This window comes from Eulemur rufifrons, chromosome 1, assembly GCF_041146395.1.
Source record: "Eulemur rufifrons isolate Redbay chromosome 1, OSU_ERuf_1, whole genome shotgun sequence".
NCBI classification, from domain to species: Eukaryota; Metazoa; Chordata; class Mammalia; order Primates; family Lemuridae; genus Eulemur; species Eulemur rufifrons.
The window spans coordinates 93,867,616-93,895,157 of record NC_090983.1 but is presented as its reverse complement, the minus strand read 5'-3'; the positions used below and the strand labels follow the sequence as shown (position 1 = coordinate 93,895,157).

The 27,542-nt window shown below is 34.6% G+C and overlaps 1 protein-coding gene across 1 annotated transcript in view; it reads right to left on the bottom strand.

The window, feature by feature from the left end:
• Positions 1–27,542, bottom strand: part of PTPN4 (protein tyrosine phosphatase non-receptor type 4) — a 187,462-nt gene that overhangs the window by 58,551 nt on the left and 101,369 nt on the right. Inside the window, exons 4-10 of the mRNA XM_069461012.1 lie at positions 24,064–24,106; positions 23,887–23,965; positions 19,838–19,882; positions 19,523–19,575; positions 19,034–19,154; positions 16,078–16,165; positions 4,545–4,633 (exon numbers count right to left, since the gene is read on the bottom strand). Coding sequence (XP_069317113.1) covers positions 4,545–4,633; positions 16,078–16,165; positions 19,034–19,154; positions 19,523–19,575; positions 19,838–19,882; positions 23,887–23,965; positions 24,064–24,106 — 518 coding nt within the window. The remainder of the gene's footprint in view (positions 1–4,544; positions 4,634–16,077; positions 16,166–19,033; positions 19,155–19,522; positions 19,576–19,837; positions 19,883–23,886; positions 23,966–24,063; positions 24,107–27,542) is intronic.

Below are 27,542 nucleotides of genomic sequence, written 5' to 3'. Positions count from 1 at the left end.
GAACGTGGAAAAATTGAGCCTGCATACACTGTTGGTGGGAATGTAAAATGATATAAACAGTTTGAAAACGTTTTAACAAATCCAGTAATTCCACACTAGGTTCATACTCAAGAGAAATGAAAACATTTGCCCACACAAAATCTTGTACATGAATGCTCACAGCAGCATTATTCTTAATGGCCAAAAAAAGGGGAAAAAACTGATGAACTGATAAACAAAATGTAGAATAATCACAGAATGGAATATCATTCAGCAATAAAAAGGAATGCAAAACTTATACATGCTACAACATGAACCTCAAAAACATTATGCTAAATGAAAGAAATCAATCACAAAAGATCACATAGTGTATGAAGTCATTTAATGGAATAGTCAGGATAGGCAAATCTATAGAGAAAGAAAATGATTAGTGATTGCCTAGAACTGAAGGTGGGTGAGAGGCAGAGAAGGGGATATGGAATGACTCCTAAGGGTTACAAGGTATGTTTGGGAAAATGAAAATGATTCACAATTAGATTATGGTGATGTTGTACTCTACAAATATACAAAACTCATTAAATTGTACAGTTTAATATGCATATTTATAGTACATAAATTATAACAATAAAGTTGTTTAAAGATCCAGATTGATAATCTGTGCCTTTTAAAGATTCAACACATTCGCAGTTTTAGAAATAGCTGACATATCTGAATTTATCTCTACCATAATATTTTTTTGCTATTTGTCCAATTTTTTGCTATTTGTTCTGTGTTTCTACTGGAATGGCAATTATGCAATCATATAATAATTTTCTATGCTTTAATGCCTATTTTTCACATGGTTTTGAGTGTTTATTTTTCCCATTTATTTTAACCATTTTATTATGCATAATTGACATGCAACAAACTGTACATATTTACTATATATAATTTGATAAGCCTAACATACATATATATACACTTATAAAACCATCATCACAATCAAGATAGTAGAACATAATTATCACCCCCAAAGATTCCTCCTATCACATTGTAATCCTCCTCTAGAACCCCAACATGCTAACCCTCCCCCATCCAGGTAACCACTGATAACTTTCTGTCACCAAAGTTCGTATTTTCTAGAATTTATATAAATGAAACCATATAGTACTCTTCTTCATCTGACTTCTTTCACTCAGCTTACTTATTTAGAGATTGATCTGCATTGCTGTGTTTTTCAGTAATCCTTTTCTCTTTCTTGCTGAAGAGCATTCCATTTTAGGGATTATACCACAATATGGATGAATATAGCCATCACTTCACAATGAATATTTAAGTTGTTTCTAGTTTTTGGCTATTACAAATAAAGCCACAATGAACATTTGTGTGCAAGTCTTTGTACAGACATTTGCTTTAATTTCTCTTGGTTAAATATGAGGAGTGGAATGGCTAGGTTATATGGCAGACATATGTTTAACTTGGTAAGAAACTATAAAATAATTTTCCAAACTGCTTGGACCATTGTGCATAATAAGTAGTCATTCTATTCTTTTTTTTTTTTTTTTTCCTCTGAGACACGGTCTTGCTCTGTCACCCCAGGTAGAGTGCAGTGGCGATAGCCTAGCTCGCTGCAACCTCAAATTCCTGGGCTCAAGTGATACTCCTGCCTCAGCCTCCCAAGCAGCTGGGACTACAGGCACATGCCACACTGGATGAACCCTTGGGGCCCTGAGTGGTCCATGGGGGAGTGCTGGCAGTAGTGGAGGCAAGCTGGACGGGCTGGTCTCTGGGAACCTTGGAGGTGTCCACAGGGGTTAAGGTGGTCCCATCCTTAGGTCCCTGAAAGGCACATGCATGGGACAGTGGCTGCAGGCAGGGCAGGCCAACCTTTGACCATCTGACATCATACAAGGGTGGCAGCTGGGGGCGGGGTAGGTTAATCCTCAAGCTCCTAAATGATGTGTGTGGCAGCTGGCGGGCCAGTTCTGTCCTCAGGACCCTGATGGTGTGCAGCAGTGGCGGTGGATGGGGAAGTTTAACACCAAGCTCCTAGATGGCATGCTTAGGTGGTGGCAGCAGTAGTAATGGGTAGGGAGGGTCTGTCCTCAGGCCATGAGGTAGGCCAGGGCAGGTAAGTCCTCAGGCTCCCATGAAAGTATGTGCAGGTGCACAGAGGTCCTGCCACTGAAGGGGTGGGGTTGCTGTTAGTGGCAATGTCCCCAGCCAGGCAGCTATCAAGCTCAGGGGAGTGCATGGCTCCCTTTGTCCTGGGGACAGCCACCCTGGTACACCATACTGCCCATTCTTGGTGCAAAAGACACTATGGGGCCTAAATTACTAGGGACCCTGTTGCACCGCTGGGTCCAGATGACGTTGCCACTCTGCAGCCTCCTGTGTGGACCTTGGGGTTTGTCAGCTAGGTCTCAGGCATGTGGAGATGCAGGGGCTGTTGGGCCCCAGGGCAGGATGTATTCTGGTGGCTACTGGGCTCTCAAAATGGCTCTGTACTGGAGCTGACTGGGTTTCAGGGGGTTATGTGGGGACTAGCAGGAACTTCCTCTCTGAAGTAATGCCATGGTGTGAACTCCAGGCAGCTCCCTATGCTACGCTACACTCAGGGCCCATGAGGGCCAAGGGGCTCCCTCGTGGAGAGGACTGCAAGAATCTGAGGTGGGAATATGGCCCACTGGGGATCTCTCATTTACCTTTTGCCCCACAATGGGGAGTTTCTCCTGGTTCTTCTGAGCCAATCCTAGCCAAGCCAGCTGCTTTGCTTCTCTCTTTCCATGCTGCAGAAGTTCCTTGTCACTTCCCTGATGAATTTCAGTGTTTTCTCTTAGATGTTCTATTTGATATGTGTTTACCTAGTTGCTGTTGTGGTCCTTCTTTGTGGAGGAGGCGAGTGCTGAGTGACTCTAGTCAACCATCTTAAAGCCCCCTCTCTGCTTTTCTTTATGTCAATCCAAATTTCTGTCTAGTATTATTTTCCTTTTCTCTGAAGAACTTCTTTTAACATTTATCACATGGCAGGTCTACTGGCAACAAATACCCTCAATTTTTGTCTGTCTGTGAAAGTCTTAATTTATTTTTCACTTCTGAAGGATAACTCTGCTAGATACAGAATTCTAGGTTGGTGGGTTTTTTCTTTCAGCACTTTAAAATATTTTACTCCATTCTTTTCTTGTGTGCATGGTTTCTGAAGAGAAATCCAATGTAATTTTTATCATATTCCCCTGTGGAAAAAGTGTTTTTCAAGTTTTGCTTCTTTCAAGATTTTCTCTTTGTCTTTCATTAACTGCAGTGTGAATACAAAATGTGTAGGTGTGGATTCTTTTGGTATTTGACCTGCTAGGTGTTCTCAACTTTCCGGATCTGTGATTCAGTCACTGCCATGAATTCTGGAAAACTTTCAGCCACTGTTTCTTCAAGTATTTCTTCTGTTCATTTCTTTCTTTATTCTCCTCCTGGTATTCCCATTACAAGTCTTAAATATTCTGTTTTTTCTTTTTTTTCTCTTTGCTTTTCAGTTTGTGAAGTTTCTACTGACGTATCTTCAATCTCATTGATTCTTTCTCATGTAACAACCTACTGATAAGAACATCAAAGGCATCTGCAGTGTTTCTGATTTCTAGCATGCCTGTTTGATTCTTTCACAGGATTTCCATTTCTCTGTTTACATTACCCAGCTGTTCTTGAATGTTGTACCATTTTGATTAGAGCCCTTAGTAAATTAATTGTAATTATTTTAAATTTCTGATATAATAATTCTAAATTCTCTTCCATATCTGAGTCTGGTTCTGATGCTTGCTTTGTCTCTTCAAACTGTTTTTGACTTTCAGTATGCCTTGTAATTTTTTATTAAATGCTGGATATGATATACTGGGTAAAAAGAACTAGAGTAAATAAACTTTTAGTGTGAAGTTTTATGTTTATCTGTTAAGATACAAGGCTATGTTTCCTGTTTTTTGTAAATAAATTATAGGTGTCAAGAGTTTACAATTTTCTCTAGTATCCTTGTTTTTTTAATCTTCCAAGTTGTTTTGGGGTTTCCCTATAAACTTCTGAATAATCTGAGTGTTGCAGCTTTCAGTTGTGATTCCATTATTATATAAGAGCCCTGTTGATGTGGCAGAAAGCAGGGGAATGGGAGGAATCATTCATTCATGCTAAAATTAGGTCTCAGTGGTTGAGTGGTCTGTGCCCCTTTGGCAGTGACCTTCAGTGTTTCTCAGGTCACTCCCTCCTTATATGAGACAATCCCCTGCTTTGATTAGCTTCTGATAAAACCCATGTTATTTAGGTGCCGGTAAAGTAGTTTTCCCTGAGGTCAGGCCTTCCTTAAGGAGAATAGAAAGCTCTGAACATCTTTCAAATCTCTCTAAGAGAAAAATTAAGTAATAAGTAATTTTGAAATAAATACATTATTTTGGTATCTTCTGGTAGGTTTCAAGTAAGTGGGATAAAGTATAAGTTGTATCACACAAGTAAACTGACATTAGAATAGTTCAACAGCTACTTCCCATAATGTAAATTATTATATTTGGTAATTTGGTGGTAAAAGCAAAAGTATCAATGGAAGTCCTTACCATGGAAAAGTATTCATTCGTACCCTGTTCTTATAAATCAGAATTCCGCCTGACATCACGCCAATCATAATTTCATTGTTACTTTGATCCTTCAAAAAAAAAAAAAAGGCTTTGTTAGAGATATGTTTAAAACTAAGTTTTTTTAATACAACGTGACATTTTAAAAGGTAGCACAGAATTGTATAATATTTATAAATTCAAATGGTTAGTTGTTACCACACAAAAATAAAGAACAAACTTCAAACCAAATTTAAATGTTTCATTATTAAAATTTATTAATCTAAAGTAAAAATGATCTCAGGATTTCTAATAATTAATGACTAGAACTGACTTTTTGGAGTAGGAAGCTAAAATCCAGAAATCAAAGGCCTTCTTTTTGTAAATGATGACTTACTATCCATTTTTCCATTTCTAAAACTATTAAGATCCAATCACTGAGTAAATGTGATGCTAAGATTGCAAAAATGAATAAAACATGAAGTAGTTCAGAATTTGGTGAAGGGGAACCTGTAACAAAACAATATTTAAAACATAATGAGAAGTCTTACATAACACATTAGAAACATCACGGGAGTATAGAGAAGAGAAAAATTCTTGGAGAGTATGGAAGACTCCAGAGAAGAAAATTTGAATTGTGCCTTGAAGAATGAGTTAGAGTTTTCATAATGAATGGCTCAATTTGAATAGCTAACCTGCATTAATTAGAGAATGGGTAGAATAAAAATACTTTTCTTAGATGCTAACAAACCTTGAAACAACTTTGCTTCTTCATTTGAAACATTCTACAGGCAACCTAATACGGCAAGCATGCTTTTACCTCCTAACATTCATTTGCTCAGAAGACAGAATTAATGAAAATATAAACAAGATTTTATAATCACCTTCTTAAAATAAATCCTTTAAAATGTAGTTTCAATAACTTCTAATTATATAAAATCTTATTAAATTCATCTGTTAGGTAGGATAATACATAAGTGGTCAAATGCAACAGTATATATTAATTTATCTGGCTGTTTTTCCTTATTTACCAATAACCAGCACTGCTGTGCACTATTATCAGTCTTAGATCAAGTTTTAAAGGACATCAACTAGAAGGTTGGATCAAGATGGCAGACTGAGCCTAAAACATGGAAGAGTAAATTATATGCTCCTATCAGCCCTTCTGCCCTCAACTTTATAAAACATCAGATATAGGAAAAGAGAAAGAATCTATAATAACTGAAAACAATCTATAACATTTGAACATATGTTACCAATGGACCAGACATTTTGAGGACTCCTTAAAGACATAAAGTGGATAAGATTAGATTTACAGAAAGAGAAGAAAACAAAAATAGTCCAAGAAACCACAACTCAAACTACGCACAAAAGAGAGATTGCTCTATGTGGAGGTAGAAACAGAAACAAAGTCTATTAAGTGCACAGACAATGGATAAAAGAAATAAAAGGGCCCTCAAATTACTGTCAGGATGATCAGGTAGGGAGCAGCTAAGGTAATTAGCTCCTACCAATCCCACAATTCCACCCCAACTGGATTAAGCTATGGGAAATAGAAGTGTGTGTAGCCTGTCTAAAATAACAACTGTGGACACTGGGGATAGGGAATTAGAATTCAGAATGATCCGCAGAAGGGATGGATTGAGAACCCCACACTGCATAAGGCAAACTATAGACACGCTTTACCTGGCAACATATTCCTTACCTCTTCTACAATCTACTAAGGCAGGCTATAATAAAGAGATATTCCTATATTAGCTATACCACTGGGTAAGTGAATAGTAAAAGAAGGGAAGTGACTCCTTATAAAATCATTCAAGTGAATAATTAAAAACAAAAAGAATTAGGACATCTCTATTTGGCATCCTCCAGTGAATTAATGGATCTAGGCATTGAGCATAAATGGCTGCTAGCATCAAAAAAGATAAAAAATCAGGCATTATGCTCCTCCTGACAAAAGAACATAATAAAGAGATCAATCCTGAATCTGACCATGCTTCTGGATCAAGCTCCTAATCTGGGCGGAATACAGAAGACAGCAAAACATGTTGAACTGCATCATGAATACATGATCAACAAAATCCAGACTGTAAGAAACTACAGGTGAAATGATCTAGGTCTTCACTAGGTAAATTCTAAGAAGTGTAAGGAAAGAAGGAATAAACCGTAGATTAAAAGAGATTTAAAATTATCTGCTTAGAAAACACACAAAAAAACAGCAAGACCAAGCTATAGTATGTAGGAAGGCACACTTGGGTGATAAAAATCTTAAAAACAACAACAACAATAAAATACTGCATAGGAAGGAGCTGTTATTGGAAGAAGGCTTCTTCTGGAGTAGGCAACAAAGTTCTACTGCTTGAGCTGCGTGGTAGTTACAAGGATGTTCACCTTACAACAATTCACTAAAATATACATGTCTGTGTTTGATTTTGCAATAGCAGGCTTAAAAATAGCAATGAAAAAGGACAATGGGAGGCTGAGGCAGGAAGATCGCTTGAGGTCAGGAGTTTGAGACCAGCCTGAGCAAGACAGAGACCTCTACTAAAAATAGAAAAAATCAGCCGGGCAACTAAAACTAAAAAAAAAAAAAAAAATTTAGCTGGGCATGGTGGTGGGTACCTGTAGTCCCAGCTACTCAGGAGGCTGAGGCAGGAGGATCACTTGAGCCCAGGAGTTTGAGGTTGCTGTGAGCTATGATGACATCACTGCACTCTAGCCCAGGCAACAGAGCAAGAGTCTGTCTCACAAAAGGATGAGAACTGGGATGAATATGAATAGATACTGTATTATTTTCTAAAATATCCCACTTGTTCATTTTAGTTTCCTTTGTGGCATATAGACGCCTTCCTCATCTTTCCTTTGGAGACTATTACTCTGTACACAAATTAATTAGTTAAAGCTATTTAAATATTCCAACCTCTCTATTGTCACATATTAAGAGAATAATAACTCACACTCAGTAAAATTTTATGGCGTGTGGATGGGAACAAATTTAATTTTAAGTGGTACAGGGCAGCTGTTAAAAATAATTATCTTGATTATTTGTAATTATTAATGCAAAATGACAAACAGTTATCAAGTAAGAGTTGAAAGACTCCCCCACCTTGCCTGCCTCTTTCCTTCATTTCCAGAGATAACCACTATTAACATGTTGGTGTATATTATTCTATACTTTTATGTTTCTACAAATATTTCTAACACTTCTATAAATATTTTAACACATTAACTACCATGTAATTGTATTTAACTCATGCAAGTTTTGAGCCCAGGGCCTCGTGAAGCAAAACCTGGGCAAAACCCTGAAGTTGGTTCATGGAAATCTTACTTATTGATGTTCTTATTGTTATAATTAATATTGATAATTTAATTTTAAAAATGTGGATTAAATGAATAGAAGTCAATAAATTTCTTTTTTCTGTTTACCTTTAAATTATACTTAAGCCTGACAAGTCAAGAAAAACACTGTACCTTTATGAACTATTTTTCAAGTTTTCACATTACTTTTTATATTACATTTTTTCAAGTTTTTATATTACTTTTTTAATCAAAAAATACACAAAACAATAAAAAGTAACAAATTTTTCATTAAATTAGAAAGGATCATTTTATTTTCCAAGTTTTTATTCTATTTTCATAACAAAACACCATGGCCCCAAGGAAAAAAGTTTTTTTCCTAGTGTGGCAGTCAATGTGTTAAAGGATAGAGTGTCTCAGAGATGAGAAGTGATCAAAGATTATATTCTTGGGCAACGTATGTAACCTGCAATTCTGTATCCCCCATAACAATAAGATGAAATAAAAAAAAAAAAAAAAAAGGAAAGTCAGCCACAGCTGAGTTAAGTAGACTTGCCCAAGAAAGCAATGCTAGGCGGTTGACTATGACCCCAGGGTTCTGGCTCCAGAGGCTAAATTCTTTTTGTTGTTGTTGTTATGAATATCATATTTAAAAAATAGACTTAGGGGGTACAAATTAAATTCCATTATATGTGTATATCTTATAGTGGTGGAGCCTGGGCTTTTGGTGTACCCATCACTTGAGCAGTGTACATAGTACCCCATAGTATCAGGCTATACCATAGAAGGGGCATAACTTCTCAGGAAAAATTGCCAAAGAGTCCATGTCTGGTATTTAAAGGTATTTAAAATCTTGATTATACTACAAGTCAGGCTTTTTTTTTTTTTTCGTCTCTATGGTTTCTTCCTGAATTAAAGATTACCAAAAAATCATTTTTAAAATACACTTTTGATGGAGCACAGGGGGGCGGGGAGGGCTAAGAAGGCATACCTTTCCTTAAATTGTCTATTAAAAAAGATTAGCTTATTTTCCAATATCATGATCAGAAAGAGAAAATGAGGCTGCTTTTGTCACTGTGATGGATGGAATAAAATATTTCGAGTTTAGATAATTTATTTCATTTTTACAGTTGAACTGCCTTCCAAGACAGTTCCAATTTGTGATGTAATCTCCAAACATTTATTTTTGTCTCTAATTTGAAGTAGTCTGGCAATATCTCCAGTTCAAACATAGTAGTTTGTATATTTAACCAGTCAATGCTAAATTACTTTCAATAAAATTCATTCAGACTGTGGCTGTCATTGAAGATAACAGTATGAGATATATATATTTTCTGCCTGATTCAATTGCCTGAGATATTTTAGATCAATCTGAAGAAAATAAATGGAATAAGTAAAATCCACACATGAAAATAAATACCTTCATTTTAAAAAAAAAAGATTATATTCTTATTAATATTTACCCTCTAAAAGGGTTATACCAATTTATGTTTTAACAATGGATCAGAGCATCCATTTTCCCATACTTGGACCAAAATGGATACTTTTAATCCTTTGAATTTTTGCTAATTTGATATCTCATTGTTGTCCTCATTGTTATGTTTTAGATTATTAGGAATAACAATTATATAATATGGTCATTTGTATTTCTCCTATAAAATGCTTATTGTATTTGTTTTTCCTATATTTCTAACTTTTATAAAATTATCCTTTGTGGAAACTCTTTATAGAACATGGATATTTAAAAATTTTCTGTAACATATATTGAAATTATTTTACCTTTTAGCTTTATGTTTTCTCATATATCATTAGTCTAAATTTTTCATGCATATTTTTAACGTAGTTAGGCATAAAGGTATTAGGCTTATATATTCACTGATTAAGAAAAAGTCTGTGTGCCTTACATAGGCTACCAGAGCATGAGAACATAAACAACTTAGTGAAAATGAAAACAAGTAGTGATCTACTCATGCTTTCATAAAGATGTTTGATACATAAAGATGGATGACAAAAAATAAAGTACTGCTACACCTAGAGAGGTAACAATGAGTGAAAATACATAGAATTATGAAAAATCACTGTGTGATTTGAATGCTCTAGGGTGACATGGATCAAGTCATATATATAGCTCCATTCTGACAGAAGAGATCCTTTTCTCTGTTCCAAGGGATTACGTTTAAAATTATTTGATTACTCTAACCAAGGTGTCAAAAAGTCTTCAAATACATGAAGATTAAAAATGAGGTTTTAGAAAGAAGCTATAAATTGGTTCTTAAATACAGAAATAGGTATCATATTGTCAAGTTACTAAATTTCCTGTTTTTCTTGTCTGTGAAGTAGAGATAATACTCCTACCTCACACGGTTGTTTTAAGGAGTAAGTAGAACTAATATATACAAAGCCCTAGAAAAAGTATCTGGCACTTAGTAAATGCTGTATTGGTGTTTCCTGTTATTATTACTTGTGTCCTGCAGAGCAAAATCCTTCAAAAGTACCATTGTCACAGCTTTCTTGAATTTTTTTCTCATCAGCTTCTGGCCATCACTATACCTCCAAAACTGCTCTTATAAAGTCACCAGCGACTTGTATTTTTCTAATCCAGTTCTCTGTTTTCATTTTACTTGACTTATTGGCACCATCTGACATGGTTGACCACTCTCAACTCACTAGGCTTCAAAGATACACAATTGTGTCTTTTACAGAAAGACTTTACTTCTATCTAAATGGCTGTTCCTTCTTGGTCTCCTTTCCTGGTTCTTCCTCATCTCTCCAACTTTAAAACTTTTAAGTATTCCAGCTTTGAGGACCTCTTCTCTTCAATGTCTCCTAGATATGCACCCTTAGTGGTCTCATCTCATGGTTTTAAATATTAACCCTAAGCTGACAATTCCCAAATGTGTATCTCTAGTCCAGACCTTTCCTTTGAACTCCTGGTCCATAAATTGAATTGCCTACCCTCGTTCACTGGGATTTGTAAAAAGTTTTTTTCAAATGTAACATGACCCAATGCTAATTCTAGACTCTCACTCCTTAAGCCTGCTACTTCTCCCTGGTCTTTCTCAACTTAGTGAACATTCAGGCCAGAAATGTTGGAATAATTCCTGAATCCTTTTACTCTCACACCCATAGCCAGTAGATCAGTAAGAGCTGTCACTTCCACATTCCAAATGAATTCAGAATCTGATTACTTTTCACCACCCTACCGCTACAACCATCATTACCTCTCATCTGGATCACTATAACAGTCGCTTAACTGGCCGTTTCCCTTAGTGTCTTTAGTCTACTCTCAAAACAGCAGCCACTGTTAGTTCTTAAAAATGTAAATCACAATATGTCTTATCTCCTCAAAACTCTTTATCAGCCTTGCTTATAATTAAAAGCCAAAGTCCTTAAAATGTCTTATAAAGTCCTGGTCTGCTTTTTTTTTGAGACAGAATCTCACTCTGTTGCCCAGGCTAGAGTGCTGTGGCATCAGCCTAGCTCACAGCAACCTCAAACTCTTGGGCTCAAGTGATCCTCCTGCCTCAGTCTCCCGAGTAGCTATGACTACAGGCATGTGCCACCATGCCCAGCTAATTTTTTCTATATATTTTTAGTTGTCCAGTTAATTTCTTTCTATTTTTAGTAAAGATGGGGTCTCGCTCTTGCTCAGGCTAGTCTCGAACTCCTGACCTCCAGCGATTCTCCCGCCTCTGTCTCCTAGAGTGCTAGGATTACATGCGTGAGCCACCGTGCCCAGCCTCTGGTCTGCTTTGACCTTATCTCCTAATACTCTCCTCTCTTTGCTCACAGTACACCAGCTATAATGGTCTCTTTGCTATTACTTGAACTGCTACAAACACTATTTCATGGTCTTTCACTGGTGTTTCCTCTGCTTAGAATGATCCCCTCCCAGATGTTTGCATGGTGCTCCTTCAGGTCTGTTTACCTTCTCAGTTAGACTTTCCTTGACACCCCATTTTTGGTTGTCCCAATTCCCTTTCTCAGATTAATTTTTCTCCATAACATCTATTGCTTTATGACATATTACCTATTTAAATTTTTTAAAATTTGAAGTACAATATACATTTATACATTTGTTTAAAATGCACAAATCTTAAATGTACAACACAAAATTTTACACATGCATATACATACCTATACACACTGCTATGTAACTACCACAAACCAATATACAGAACATTTGCACAAACGCAGAAGTCTCCCTCATGAGTCTCCCAGTTAATAACATTCCTCCAGTGATGACTGCTATTCTGACTTCTATCAATATAGACTGGTATTTTGCCTGTTACTGAACTCTATTTCCATGGAATCACATACTATATACTTTGATGTAATTGTTTGTTTATAGTCGTCTTGTTCACCAAAATGCAAACTTCATGAGGGTTAGATTTTATCTACTTATTCACTGCTGTAGCTACAGTGTCTATAAACAGGACCTGAAACATAGCAGGTGCTCAATAAATATTCACTGAATGAATGAATAATCAAAATACCATAATTAAGTTTTCCTTTTCTTGAAACTTTGAAGGGCACAAGTTATTTTAGTAGAATTATCTGCATCACTATTACAAATATCTATGCAAATAAGATATTCATGACTAAGTCTAAACTTGGTTAGAACTGTTTTAGGGCTAATTTAGAGCATCTTATACCTAATTAAAAACCTAAAGCCAAGCCTTCTGTGGTCATATTTATATTTAGATAACTGAGAATGAAAGCTTCTTAGGCAAACATAGTTAATATTATACAAACATTGTTATAAAAAATTTTGGAAAAGACAAAACTACAGTACCAGAGAATAAACTGGTGGCCACCAGGGATTAGGGGTGAGTGGAAACTTTGACTACAAAGGAACAGCATGAACATGTTTTTTTTTTTTTTTTTTTTGAGACAAGAGTCTCGCTCTGTTGCCCGAGGTAGAGTGAGTGCCATGGCATCAGCCTAGCTCACAGCAACCTCAAATTCCTGGGCTCAAGCAATCCTTCTGCCTCAGCCTCCCGAGTAGCTGGGACTACAGGCATGTGCCACCATGCCCGGCTAATTTTATATTTTTTTTTAGTTGTCCAGATGATTTCTTTCTATTTTTAGTAGAGACAGGGATCTCACTCTTGCTCAGGCTGGTCTCGAACTCCTGACCTCAAGCAATGCACCCGCCTTGGCCTCCTAGAGTGCTAGGATTACAGGCGTGAGCCACCGCGCCCGGCCTGAACATGGGTTTTTTTTAAGGTGATGAAACTGTTCTGTATTCTCATTGTGGTTGGTAGTAATTATAAGAATCCATCTATACATTATAACTCACAGAATTAAACACAAAAATATCTACTTACTATGTTATTTTAAAAATAATATATCCTTTTGCTACCTTCCCAGAAATCTTATTTTCCTTTTTATCCTTAAGTTGTCATTCATTTTTACTTTCCTACAATTCTCTATTCCTTTATTCATAAAATCTTCTAGCTATACTAAATGTTTTTTATATTTCCAAACACGCCATGTTCTTTCTTGATTTCAGGTCTTCATTCATGCTGACAGCTCTGAAAACCATTCTCTTGGCTCATTTTTACTCATTCTTCTGGCTTCAGTAAATATATTACTTCCTCTAAGAAGCATTCCCCCTACCCTCTGCTTGTAGGCTGGCCATGTGCCTGCCATATGATTCCACAGCATTTTGTATTTTCCTCTTCGTATCCTCACCTATTTAATTGTTCATACATGTTCCATTTCTCTCTCCCCTACTATCCTGTGAGCTTCATGAAGGCAGGGATGATTAATGTTTTATTCGCTAAGTAATCCTTAGTGCCAATATTGTACAAGGCGCATAACAGAACCACCACAATGAATGCTCTATGCTCACCTACCTTTTTGTCCTTTTATTCTTTTTTTTTTTTTTTTTTGAGACAGAGTCTTGCTTTGTTGCCCGGGCCAGTGTGAGTGCTGTGGCATCAGCCTAGCTCACAGCAACCTCAAACTCCTGGGCTTAAGAGATCCTACTGCCTCAGCCTCCCGAGTAGCTGGGACTACAGGCATGTGCCACCATGCCCGGCTAATTTTTTTCTATATATATTTTAGTTGGCCAGATAATTTCTTTCTATTTTTAGTAGAGACGGGGGTCTCGCTCTTGCTCAGGCTGGTCTCGAACTCCTGACCTCGAGCGATCCACTCGCCTTGGCCTCCCAGAGTGCTAGGATTACAGGCGTGAGCCACCGCGCCCGGCCTGTCCTTTTATTCTTGATGGCAGAAAATCTCCCTTCATGTTCACTGAACATCTGTACATTTTCTTCTTAAGTTCTCAGTATTCACATACAAGAAAAACACTCCTTCCTAGCTGCTGCTTTTCTGTACAAAATATGTTTCTAACTAACTTTGACCATTTTAAATGTAAATTCCTTTAATCTGGTACTCTACATTTAGGGCTGAGAAACAGTTTTATAATCCAATAATTTAAACAAAACAGACCTACCTTAATCAAATCAATAAATAACAATATGGTTAATTATGTATGCAATCTAGCCTTGTTATTTAAATTTTTAAGAAAGTCTAACACTCTTTGTATTTCACTGATGGCAATCTCTGCAATTAGAAAATTGCATTTAGAAAACCGTTAAGGACTAAAACAACTAATTTTGGCTGTCTTTTTATTTTTAACCATAGTTTAATTCACATATTTAAGGTTCCATCAGTTTTAAATTTTATTATGATAAAAAACAAACTCTAGGTGCACAAATACTGATCACTACATTATACTCTGGAGAATCGTGTTCAAAAGTAATAGGCCCCAAGTAAAGAAGGATAGTAAGGGGGCATATCTTTTTTGTTTGTTTGTTTTTTTGAGACAGAGTCTCAACTCTGTCACCCTGGGTAGAGTGCAGTGGTGTCTTCGTAGCTCACCGAAACCTCAAACTCCTGGGCTCAAGGGATCCTTCTGCCTCAGCCTCCCAAGTAGCTAAGACTACAGGCATGAGCCACTACACCTGGCTAATTGTTTCTATTTTTAGTAGAGACGGGTTCTCACTCTTGCTTAGGCTGGTCTCAAATTCCTGAGCTCCAGCAATCCTCCCTAGCCTCTGAGAGTCCTAGGATTACAGGTATGAGCCACTGCGCCCAGCCAAAAGGAGCATATTTTAAAGAAAGCAAAAAGTTCGTGGGAGACACATTTTAAATGGAATAAGAAAAACACTCAGAATTACAAGATATAATCATTTAAGGAAAACAACTCATCTGATCTTTTAAAGGAGAGATTGACATAGGCTTTATGAAACATAAGAACTAAAGTAGAGCTCCCCTCCAAGAACATGGTCAGGTGAGGTCCTGAGTATAAAACCATTATATGAAATAGAACTTTGAGTACCTGTGAGTGTCTATGTATTAAAATAAATTCAAAATAATTACCTAAGAAAAATCTTTCCCTTTCAGACTGATATTCTTATTAGGCTTAATAATTTATCCCAAGAGAATATAAACCCTATTGCCAACTCAATCTATTATTATCTATAATTCCACTTTTCACTGGTTATGGAGAATAGCTGTATTCCAAGTACTTCTAAAAAAATATAACTTTTTGATAAAGAAATCACGAGAAGGAATATAGGTGAACAGACACACAAATGAAGCACAGCCACTCACAAATATGCTTATGGCAGGAGGAGAATAGTCTTGCAAAGCCAGCAAAGTTTGACATAAGGAAAAAGAAGCTATAGATTGTTGTACAGAAAAAGCCAATGATTACAAATTCCATTTTAATAAAGAGATGCAGGAGAGATAAAACCAAAATATGTTAATATGTTGGTTTGCTACACTTTGTGCTTTATAAATAAACATGTATAATAATGCCACTAAATGATGAAAATTAAGTGCAATGATACAGGCCTCAGAGCTGTGAGAACAACTTTTATGATCATGATTATAATAAAAGTATATAAAAACCAGTTTTCTGATAACCTTTATTTTTTAAAATATATATTCTAAAGGTACCATCTCTCATGGTCTGCAAAAATTATCTTAAAACATAAAACACCAGCTTAAACAAAAATAACATGAAGAATCCACTTTAACCATCCTTCTCATCAGATATTGAATCTTAAGTTATTATGAAAATAATTATATTCAGAAAAAATTTTAGTGCAACTATGTTGGGCAGCAATCAGAAGTTATTACATTTGTTACCTAATCCTAAAAATTTTGATACTAAGTGATGAAGCATGATTCAACAACATAAAAGTAAGTTTTCTTCACTTACCCTTGCATAGTGGAATTCTACTCCATAGAGTTCTAAGGTACGTGCTGTGTTTAGGTAATTAAATTCTGCTTCTGCAGGAGACAAGCCTCTGTAAAGACATCATTAGGTTAAAAATTAGTTCAATCACAAGTATTGCTTAATTAGAAAAAGGCTATTTATCTGGAAAAATTACAGCAGTCAAATAAAATCTTCTACAAAACACACTTAGTTTTGTGTGGTAACATCTATCTTATCTGGAAGGCACATTTTCAGTAACCCAAATTATTTTCCAGAATGTTCTCTTATTTTCCAGAAATATAAGAATATAGCGAGATTCAAAAGCCCCTGGCTGTTCTTATGGCTATAGCAAAGCCACTCACTTTTAGATATAACTTAAAAGCAGTATGTCTCAAAATTTGGTTTATAACCATATCTGCATTTTAATCATATAGCGTGCTTCTGAAACATACAAATTCTAAGGCAACCTCCAGAGAAGTGTTTCTCAGAGTGTGGTACACAAGCAAGTGTTGATTTACAAGTACAGAAATGAGAGTGTTGGAGACTTTTAGAATAATCTGGCTGAGTAATTTTATGTCTGCTGAATCTTAAGAGTAAGATTTGTAATTTTTATGTCTTTGTTTTCTTTCTCCATTTTATATTTCTCTAGTAATCCATTTTAATTATATTTTTCAAAATATATTATAAATAATATGATAATGACAGATTGGGGAAAGAATTGTTTCTTTCATCACAGATGGTTTTAGAAGTACTGTTCTATAGAGTCTGATGTAGAAGGGATGAGGTCCACACTGTTTATATTTAACAAGTATCCCAAGTGATTCTTAGGAACACAAGTTTAAGAGCCAATGACCTAAATGTAAAGCCTTTAAAAACAGATTTACTCCTATTTCATATCCGGTTCTAACAAACTGAGTTATCTGTTATTATCAGAATACAGCAGAGTAAAAGCAGCAAATTACAAAAACCAAGATGACAACCTTTTATTCATTAATGATAGTAGAAAAAGGAGACAACAGCCTGCAAATGTTTGATCATAACAACCATGATTCCTCAAAAAAAAAAAAAAAAAAAAAAAAAAAAATTTTTTTTTATTCTCCTTATTTAAAGATTTGACGAACGATTTCTTTAAACCAAATAGAAATATATCATCAATATTTTGCTAAATGTACAAACCATTTCCATTCAGAACAGGCTTTTCATTATTGGTGTATTTTTAAAATCTGGTTTATCTTTAAACGCTTGATTCAGATATGTTATGCATAGAACACTATAAATGAGATTTACTTTTAGACCAAAATAGCCCCCTCACCACATTAGGCAATCTATTAAAATTCTTAGTCTATTTTAGATCAAGGTCAAAAAACCTCTGAATGGAAAGGACTGTATAGTAAATATTTTAGGCTTTCAGGCCATATGGTCTCTGTGGCAACTACTTAACTCTGCCATTGTGTAAAAGCAGTCAGAGAAAATACACAAACAACAAATGAGGGTATTTGTGTTCCAGCAAGTGTTTATTTATGGACACAGAATTTTATAAAATTTCACATACCACAAATGTTATTCTTCTTTAGATTTTTTTTCAGCTATTTAAAATGTACAAAATAATCTTAACCTGTGGGCCATATAAAAATAGGAAGTAGGCCATAGTTTGCCAAGCTGTTTGAGATACACGGGCCATTATCAAATGAAAGTGCGTTTTCTTAATAAAAGTTAATGTTTCTCCAGTGCCTACCATGTGCTAGGCACCATTCTGAGAACGTTTTGTGTATATAAACTCATTTAAGACTTACAAGAACTCCAGAGATAGATACTTTTATTATCCCCAATTTACCTTTAAGGAAACAGAGAAGCAGAAACCTACAATAATCTGGTCAAGGTTATGAGAAGTTATAAGTAAGTAAGGTTATAAGTAAATAACCTTACCAGAATTTCAAATCAGGTAGTCTTGGCTCTCTAGTTCAGACTCTTAGGTAATACACAACACTGCTTTAGTTTCTCCCAGAGTAGTCTGAACCATACATTAAAGCAAAACTGAATTCTGAACCAATAAACAATATGACTTTCTATTCAAATTAAGAAATCTCTTCTTGAAAGAAATTATGTTACAGAAAACTGGATTCACAAAAAACATCAAAGTTGAACAGTGTTATGAATGAAAAAGTGCTGCAGGTTGAGTGACCCTTACCTAAAATGTGTGGGTTAAGAAGTGTTTCAGGTTATGATTTTTTCAGATTTTGAAACATCTGCATATACATGAGATATATCTTCATTTATTTTCATTTATACCTTATACACATAGCCTGAAAGTAACTTTATACAATATGTTTAATAATTTGTGCATGAAAAAAAGGTTTTGACTGTGTTTTGACTCCAACCCATCACGTAAGGGCAGGTGTAGAATTTTCATTTTTGGTGTAGTATCGGTGCTCAAAAAGTTTCAGATTTTACAGCATTTTAAATTTCAAATTTTCATATTAAAGATGCTCAATCTGTACTGTTTTTAAGAAATATATTTTAGTAATTTTAGTATTACATAGAGTTCCTTTTCTTCTTCCCCTTGGCTCCATTACCAAACAGAATCAACTCCTTTCATATAACTAAAAACTGAGAAAGAATTACTATGCAGACTGATCTATACATTTTAACTAGTAATATTCTAAAATTCTTTCTTAAAGAAGTGACAACTTTATATAATAGCAAATATGTTTCTGTTCACATATAGCTTTATGTTTCTTAACAGAAATGAAAACAAACCTCATATATTCTATGAAATAAGCAATGATTGTTTTGTATAGATCACGTACATTTCTTTACAACCATCTTTATTATTTTAAATAGTAATGAGTCTACATTAAATAAATATAACCATCAAATTAGAAATAATTTAAAACATTTCTCTAGAAACGATGCTATTAAGAAGTTTACCAAATAAACAAAAAACTAAATAAATCCTTACATATGTTGTTGATGTAATTTTGCAATTTCTTTTTCAAAATCTTGAGGTTGATTAGGAATGAAAGAATAATCTGAGAGGTAGCCTGGCAAGTTCTCTGACTGATTGTAGTCTCCAAGTTCAGCTAATAATGGAAGGAAAATATTCATACTTTAAGAAATATATTTTTCAATTACTATAGTTGGATCAGCAATGCGATTAATTCCATTGTGTTTACAGATATAAAATATTTATGTTTCTAATGTAACCACTTAAGCAAACTACAACAGTCTATTTATTTAACATTCTTCTAGGTCTCCAAGAATTTCAGAGACAATTTTTTTCAAAAATCACAATAATTGTTAACTGGACATTTCATTAAATTTCCTTCTGCAGCAACTATCTTCTGCATAGTAATATGTCTAAAGAATGCCCACATTAAAGGCAATGTACACTATTAACACAGATCCTAAAGTTATATGCTAATTGACCTAAAAGTGAGCTGATACTTACACTGAACAGCAAATGAAGCTAAAAGGGCAGCAGTATTATAAGGACAAGGCAATCTAAAACAAAACAGAAAATATAACTAAAGGTTAAATGTAATTAATTTCAAAAGTGCTATGATTTGTTATACTATTCACACCTGAAGCTTCTACGTGACTTAATTTTAACTGTTAAAAAATGAATTTATCTGATGAAAGGAATTCACATTACACATAATCATTTTTTGATAGATAATTTGTTTGTAATGATCATGTATTATTTAAATGATACAGAATTAAAAGTATTTTTAAAGTCCATTACAAAAGAATTAAAATAGCTCACCTTCCAGTAAGAATGTCTTGTTTAATTTGCAAAAAATACTGGTACCTTAAAAAAAAAAAAGATAGCATTTACTGGAATTGTAACAATTTTAGTTCTAAGAAACTGCATACTTATTGAAATACTTAAATATCTGCTTTTATAATCTATATGTTAGCATATGCAAAGATATTTTTAAAATAAGCTTTCATAAACTAATGAATCCAAATCTTTAAAATTCTTTGATATATGAAATTCTGTACTTTTAATATCTTGATTACACTAGCTTCCACTATAAAACTCCTCAAGACTTTGCAGAGTTACATACCCAAGGGAGAAGAATAGGGAGAAATACTTCGGAGGATTGGTGTATGCAGAAAATAGAACTGGGAAGCACAGAAAACTTCAGCATCAGAACTATGGGAGAGCTAATAGTAGCAACGCACCAGAGACCAATCAAAGAAAATCATCCTTTTTGCTGCAATAGAAAGGCAACTGCAAGGACAGGGCTGGCTGTGTGTTCATCATTTTATCATTAGGCATCAGGAAGCTGCCAGTTGTAGAACAGCATCTATCCACTTCCATTTGAATTAAGAAATCTCTCTTTGATCAGAAAAAAACACAAGTTCCTTTCTCTACTATTGCTCTACTATTATTATAATTGTCGAGTATGCTATTTCCTTTAAAACCAACAAAAACATTAAGTATCCTATAACAAAACTGCTGAGATTGCTCACAAGATGCCATTGTCCTTCAGTCCCTGCTAGTGGGTAAGCCATTCACTCATAGATTTACCAATGCTTGGGCAAAGTCACCTGTGTTGTATAATGTTGCCAAAAGACCAAAATTTTGTGATTTTTAAATGTTTAAACCAGGAATTTTAAGATTTTTATTTCACCCAACTAAAAATAAAGTGATCATCCCAAAAGTCAGAAGTCATTAAAACTTCCAGTTTGGCTAATTAAAGTCATTAAAGAGCTCCATGACAATTTCCAAATTACCGAAGAATGTAATTAAGATTTTCAGAGCAGATATTCATTACAAAAAAAAAAATGGATACAAATATCCTGGCTTCATATATTAATGAAGAACATAAATTCCCTGTAAGGCTTAATTCATAATATTATAAATATTATCTACTTATTCAATCCAAGACAGTAAGTTTCTATCAGGCCTATTTGATGTAATAATTAAAAGTTAAAGGTTCCTGATGGGAAACAATCTGAAAGTTAGGATTTAAAAGCCATATATATTCCTTGACATAATACTGTAAATCCTACATAAATAATACCAATACTTGCTGAATTTTACTTATATAACTCATTTAACCAAGCAGTAAGGATTAAGAGTGGAAGCCAGAATTCCAAGACCTAGGCTAAACTAGCATGTGATGTTGGACAAACTATTTAAAATTTGGCCAAGCCTTAGTCTCTACATATGTAAAAAGGAAGTAATATCACTCGCTAGTACATGTATTTCAGGAATTGGAAAAATTTTATTCCAATGATGCTAGTTTACTAATACTAAATGGAAGCTCCTTGATGCCATTCTTTTTTCCCACTAATTCAAAATGGAGTCTCAAGGTAAGGAGGTGTTTTGTGGGCTCTAAACTAGTCCTGAAAATTTAGCAGCTGTGGCCAAAGGTGTCTTCTTACTAATCACCACCATCACATTAAGGCTACTCAAGCACTAAAGTTTTAAAAGTATTTAAAGCATTTCTTAACCCTGGCTACATATTAGAATCACCTAGGAAGCCTGTACTGCCTAACTATATCCAGGTCCTATCTGAGACCTATTAAATCGTAATATCTAGAGGTGTGGCCAAGACATCAGTATGGTTTAAACCTACCCCAAGTGATTCTAATTTGTAATTGGGGAAGAAAAATCATTCTTCTTTTATTGTAACAAAATAAAATTAGACATTGACCCCATTTTGCCAAATATCACCAATTACAAGATTCTGTAACATTCCATTATGAAGGATTTTTGAAATAAAGCATTATTTCTAGTGAAAACAAAGATCTTCTAGACTGATGGACTGAGCACAAATTAATTCATTGATCACTGTCAAACTTGATTTTACTTCTACTTCAGGAAGTTGACTTAATTATCAGTGAGACACATTTATACCCTGATTATGTTTTCAATATAGGCTATGTTAATAAAAGAATCAACACATTCAAGTTCCATTCAGAAATTCAAAGACAGTTTTACGAGTGAAGTAAATTATGAACATGGCTATAACTGACAATATTTTAATTGTTTACATTAACTTTTCATAAACACTAAATCTATTAGAAATCTAACTTTAAATTATTGGAATTTTAGTTGTAAATATTTATTATACATTTTAAAATATGATTACATAAAACATATTATGGGATATTTTATTACTTGATTTCAAGTTATGTAACAGGAAATAAAATGCATTTAATATTGTTTTATAATCTGCAATTTTCATTAATTCATTATACTTTCCTTGAAGCTCAAGTAAAATTAAGGAAAGTTTTATTATACTGAGAATTATTTATGAAGATAAAAGACCTTATTTTTATTTCATTTCTTTGTTTTTTTTTGGAGACAGTTTCTCTCTGTTGCCCAGGCTAGAGTGCTGTGGCATCAGCCTAGCCTCACAGCAACCTCAAACTCCTGACCTTAAGTGATCCTCCCGCCTCAGCCTCCCAGAGTGCTAGGATTATAGGCAGGAGCCACTGAGCCAGCCCTCTGTTATTTTAATTATTTAACAACAACAGCAAAACTTGACTAATTAAGGGCTATAATACTAAACTAAAAGGTATTCATATAACATAACTTTGCTTTTCAAGATAAATTAGCTCAGATTCTACTTTTAGTGCAAACATTAGGACTGCCTAATCCACAGCCTGTATTTCTGTGTTCTTCCATTATATATATATAAAAAAAGTAATACCTGCACTCCTTCCACAAACACACAGAAAAGGCTCTCAGAATTTCAATCTAATTTATCTTGGTCTACTATTAAAAACTCTACTTTACAAACACCTAAGAACTGGCAGCTGTAGCTAATTAAACATCTTTAATTTGCCCTTTTGTTTCTTTACTCCAACACAGTATCCTAAAGGATAACCAATATGTTAAAATCTAACATCCTGTCCATAGGCAGTTTTAGGTATGGATTTTTAATTTGATATGTATCTTTTAAGTAATTCCAAATATAGTCACTGACCTATATACTTACATCAGAGAATTTTACAGAAGGCATAATATGCTAATTCTTACTCTGTCTTTGGAAAAAAACCTAATTACTAATTCTGTCTTTCAAGTAATGCACAAGGTTTTCATTCAGGTTATTTTAATAATGACAGTTACCACACTGTCAGTATTTCCATTTCTACCTTCAACATTTCACCTTACATTCAAGAATACTATCAAAATGCTCATCTGGATCATTCTTATGTATAGTTTGTCAAGTAGACGTGACAACAAAAAATGAGATAGTAACATAAGCTCAGACACAAAATGGGCAGTAAAGTGGGCATGTAAAGGCCTCCACGTGCTAGTGCACTCCCTATAAGATCCTTTATAAAGTCCATTATATTTTCCTCAGAACCAAAGATTAAAAACACATAGGAAAAAAAGGTACCTGACAATTATTCTTCCTCATGATGGTTATATATTTTATAAGTTCCATGTTCTCAATGAAAATATATACATAGAATATGTTCTTACATGAAAAAGAAAAGATATCTCACTATCCAGCATCCCTTGGATTCCATTTCTGCAGCATCTGATTACCTCAATTAATTACAACAGTATTTAACCATTGTTGACAAGTAGAAAATTTTAATATTTGCCTGACTCAGAAGGCTGCTTGTGGCTGAACTGGGTGGCCCTGAAGTTCTAATCCCCTAAAGCCCTCCAAGCCATCCAAAAGGGGAGAAAATAGTCATCTTGGAACATCCATAACTTATTATGTGTGTTAACCAGGAAGCTCAGGATTATAGCCCAGTAATCTATTTTTAACTGATTAATTTTAAAATTTCATATTAGAGTTTTGACAGTATTTTCAAGAAAAATATGCTCCATAAACCTACCTTGTATATTCTTCTTGTAACTTGTTGGGGTCACCTACAAAAAATTTGACTCTAAAGTTCAAACTGTAAGGAGATCCTCCTAGAATTAACAAAAGCAGTTCTAATTAATCAGATTATATTAATCCTTTATCTTTATAAAATATACTTGCAAAACATCAAGTAAATATGTATGCTCACTCTTTAGCTGCTTCCTTATTGGTTTGTTTGGATCCAGCCACCTCTGTAAAATAAATGAATAAAACATTTCTTTTTTCCTTGAGGAACTAATATATCAATTCTTACAAATCTGTTTCATTTGGAGATTAATGCTAAAAATTGCATTTCTGAAAAAGCTTAGGGAGGAAAAAAACATTAAATTATAGACAACATTTTTCATATCAAATATAATAAAATTATGTTAGAAATTACTGTATATATTTATGGGAACTTTAAGATTTTGATTTGAGAGGCCGGGCGCGGTGGCTCACGCCTGTAATCCTAGCTCTCTGGGAGGCCGAGGCGGGTGGATCGCTCGAGGTCAGGAGTTCGAGACCAGCCTGAGCAAGAGCGAGACCCCGTCTCTACTAAAAATAGAAAGAAATTATATGGACAACTAAAAATCTATATAGAAAAAATTAGCCGGGCATAGTGGCGCATGCCTGTAGTCCCAGCTACTCGGGAGGCTGAGGCAGTAGGATCGCTTAAGCCGAGGAGTCTGAGGTTGCTGTGAGCTAAGCTGATGCTACGGCACTCACTCTAGCCTGGGCAACAAAGTGAGACTCTGTCTCAAAAAAAAAAAAAAAAAAAAGATTTTGATTTGAATTTTCCATCAAATTATACATTGTGTAAAACCTCTCTTTCAAAGTGAAGATGCTTAATTACTATAGCAATTTGAAGTGATTTCCATTAATTTAACTATAGTTTATGGCAGTCTAGCAAATTTTTAAAATTCTTTCCACCTTTCATAAAAAAGAAATGCTGGGCTTTATACTTTCATTCAGACAAAACTTAACTATAGAACTTTAAAATCTACTCCTAGGAGATATTTTGTAATTTCTACCCTATTCCTTTAAACATAAAGTACCCTTCCCCGCCCCCCAAAAAACCCCCACCAATTTTGTATGAGATAATGTTTAGTTTTGGAGAATGATTGCCATTTGTATGTGAGGATTTTAAGCTGTCTTAATACATCTGAATGCCAGTTTAGCTCTACTTCTGGAAAATTATAACTGAATTCAGAAAAATTTCAAGTGCCAACATGTTTCAGTTAAAAAAATTAAAGAACCCAAAATGAGGTACTAGATGTGGTAGTATTTTCAAAGCACTACATAAGTGTAAGCTTATGTATCATTTATAAACCTAACTTCTGCCCACATTTGAATTCATGCACAGCACACAGATTTTAATAACAAATAGCTGAGAGTAATCATTGAATCTTTCCTCTCTATGATCTATAACATCCAACACATTAAATCTAGCTGATTCCATTTTTAAACTGTACCTAGAATTTATCAATTTATCATCTTTATCTCTCTGGTCTAGGCTTTGGCCAATGCTCTCCCAGGTTTTTTTTTCCCCCTCACCATCTCCCTCTTCATCCTCCATACAGTAGCTACAGTAGTCTTTTAAAACCTAAACCAGATTATGTCACTCCTTTGCTTAACAGCTCTTGATAATTTCTCTGCAAGGTCCAAAGTCCTTACTATGGCTTGAATAGTCTCTTCATTTCTGAGTGCACCTCCATTTACTAAGTCCCAGCCATCATGGCTTCCTTTCTGTTTCTTAATGCCCTCCCTTCAGTTTCTCAAAGAAGCCATCTTAAAGCCCTCAATTTCAAGCTTCCCTGTCATGGTATGTCCTTCTCTAGCTTTCCTATGGCTCTCTTAACATTACCTGTAAGTCTAAGCTTAAATACTACCTCCTCAGAAAGGCCTTCATTGACCATCCTACCAAAAGTATGTCACACAGCTCCCATTTAGTCAGTTATTTTTTATAAACAAGCAAGTAACGCTAAATTCCTTTATAACATTACCTAAATTATGTTTGTTTTACCTTTTTATTCATTTATTTAAAAAAAAATTTTTTTTTAAAGACAGGGTCTCAATCTGTCATCCAGGCTGGAGTGCAGTGGCCCAATCATAGGTCACTGCAAACTTGACCTCCTGGGCTCAAGCAATCCTCCTGCCTCAGCCTCCCAAGTAGCTAGGACTACAGGTGTGTGCTACCATGTATGGCTAATTTTTCTTATTTTTTTTGTAGAGACAAGGTTTCGCTATGTTGCTCAGGCTAGTTTTGAATTCATGGCCTCAAGCAATCCTCCCTCAGCCTCCCAAAGTGCTGGGATTATAGTGTTTTACCTTTTTACTGTTTGTCTCCTTCATTCGATTATACATTCCATGAGGTCAGGAATAAAATCCATTTCAGTCAACACTAGATTGTCAGCACTCAGCACAGGGCTTGGCATATACTATGTATTAAAAATATTTATTGAAGGACTAAACCTCCTAAATGACTCAACAGTTGGTGGTAAGGTTTTCAGCCCAATTTAATACATTTGTTTCCCCTATCTATCCATCTTTCCACCCATCTATCCATTACTCTGGTGATTTAGTTCTTCATATTTCCTAGGAAAATTCATAAATTATATTCACTTCAATGACCATCTAAAACCCAAAATTTAGGATGAATTAATCTATCCAAAGCTTGCCTTCCTCACTCAGTTCTCCTTCAAAATATTCTGATATAAGAAATACAAATACATTTCCATATACAAATAGATGTGTTAAGTGGACATAGCTTAGAAGGAATATAATGATAAGCACTGAGAAACTTAATAGCCCTCATCAATGCTGTCAATGAGATAGGACCTTGGTTCATGGTTTAAACCATGAAGATGGGACAATGCTATATCAATACTGGACAATAAAGATAGCATCCATGGTAAAAATCTGTCATTCAGTTGAAATACTAGGAAAAAAGCTAACACATAAAGAAGCTCTACAGATCGGTAAGGAAAAGATCAACACTAATAGAAAAACAGGCAATGGATATGAACAGAAGTTCACAAAGAAATAAAAATGACATTTAAGTATGTGATCAATCTTGATCATAATTAGAGAAATAACAAATGTAATCTACATTAGGGTATTATTTTTCAACAGAAATACTGGCCAAGACTAAAAGTTTTGATGACACACATGTGAGAAAAATAGGCACATCGCTTTGACACATAGCTTCTGAAATTATATTAATAAATTGTACCATCTCGATGGAGAACAACTTGGCAATATTTATCAAAATATAATATGCTTATGCCAATAGAACCACCATCATTTTTATATAGGATTTTTAGTGAGATATATTTCACAAACCACAAAATCCACCATTTAAAAGTGTACAGTTCATTGCACTTCAGTACATTCCCTATGTTGTACAAATATCACCTCCATCTAATTCCAGAATATTTCTATTATCCCCAAAAGAAATCCTGTACCTATTAGCAGTCAGTCCCAATGTGCCCCTCCCCACAGCCACTGAAAACTACTAACTTACTTTCTGTCTCTATGGATTTGCCTATTTTGGACATTTCATAAGAATGGAATCATGTAATAGATATAGCCTTTTGTGTTTGTCTACTTTTGCTTAATATAATATTTTCAAGGTTGATCCATGTTATA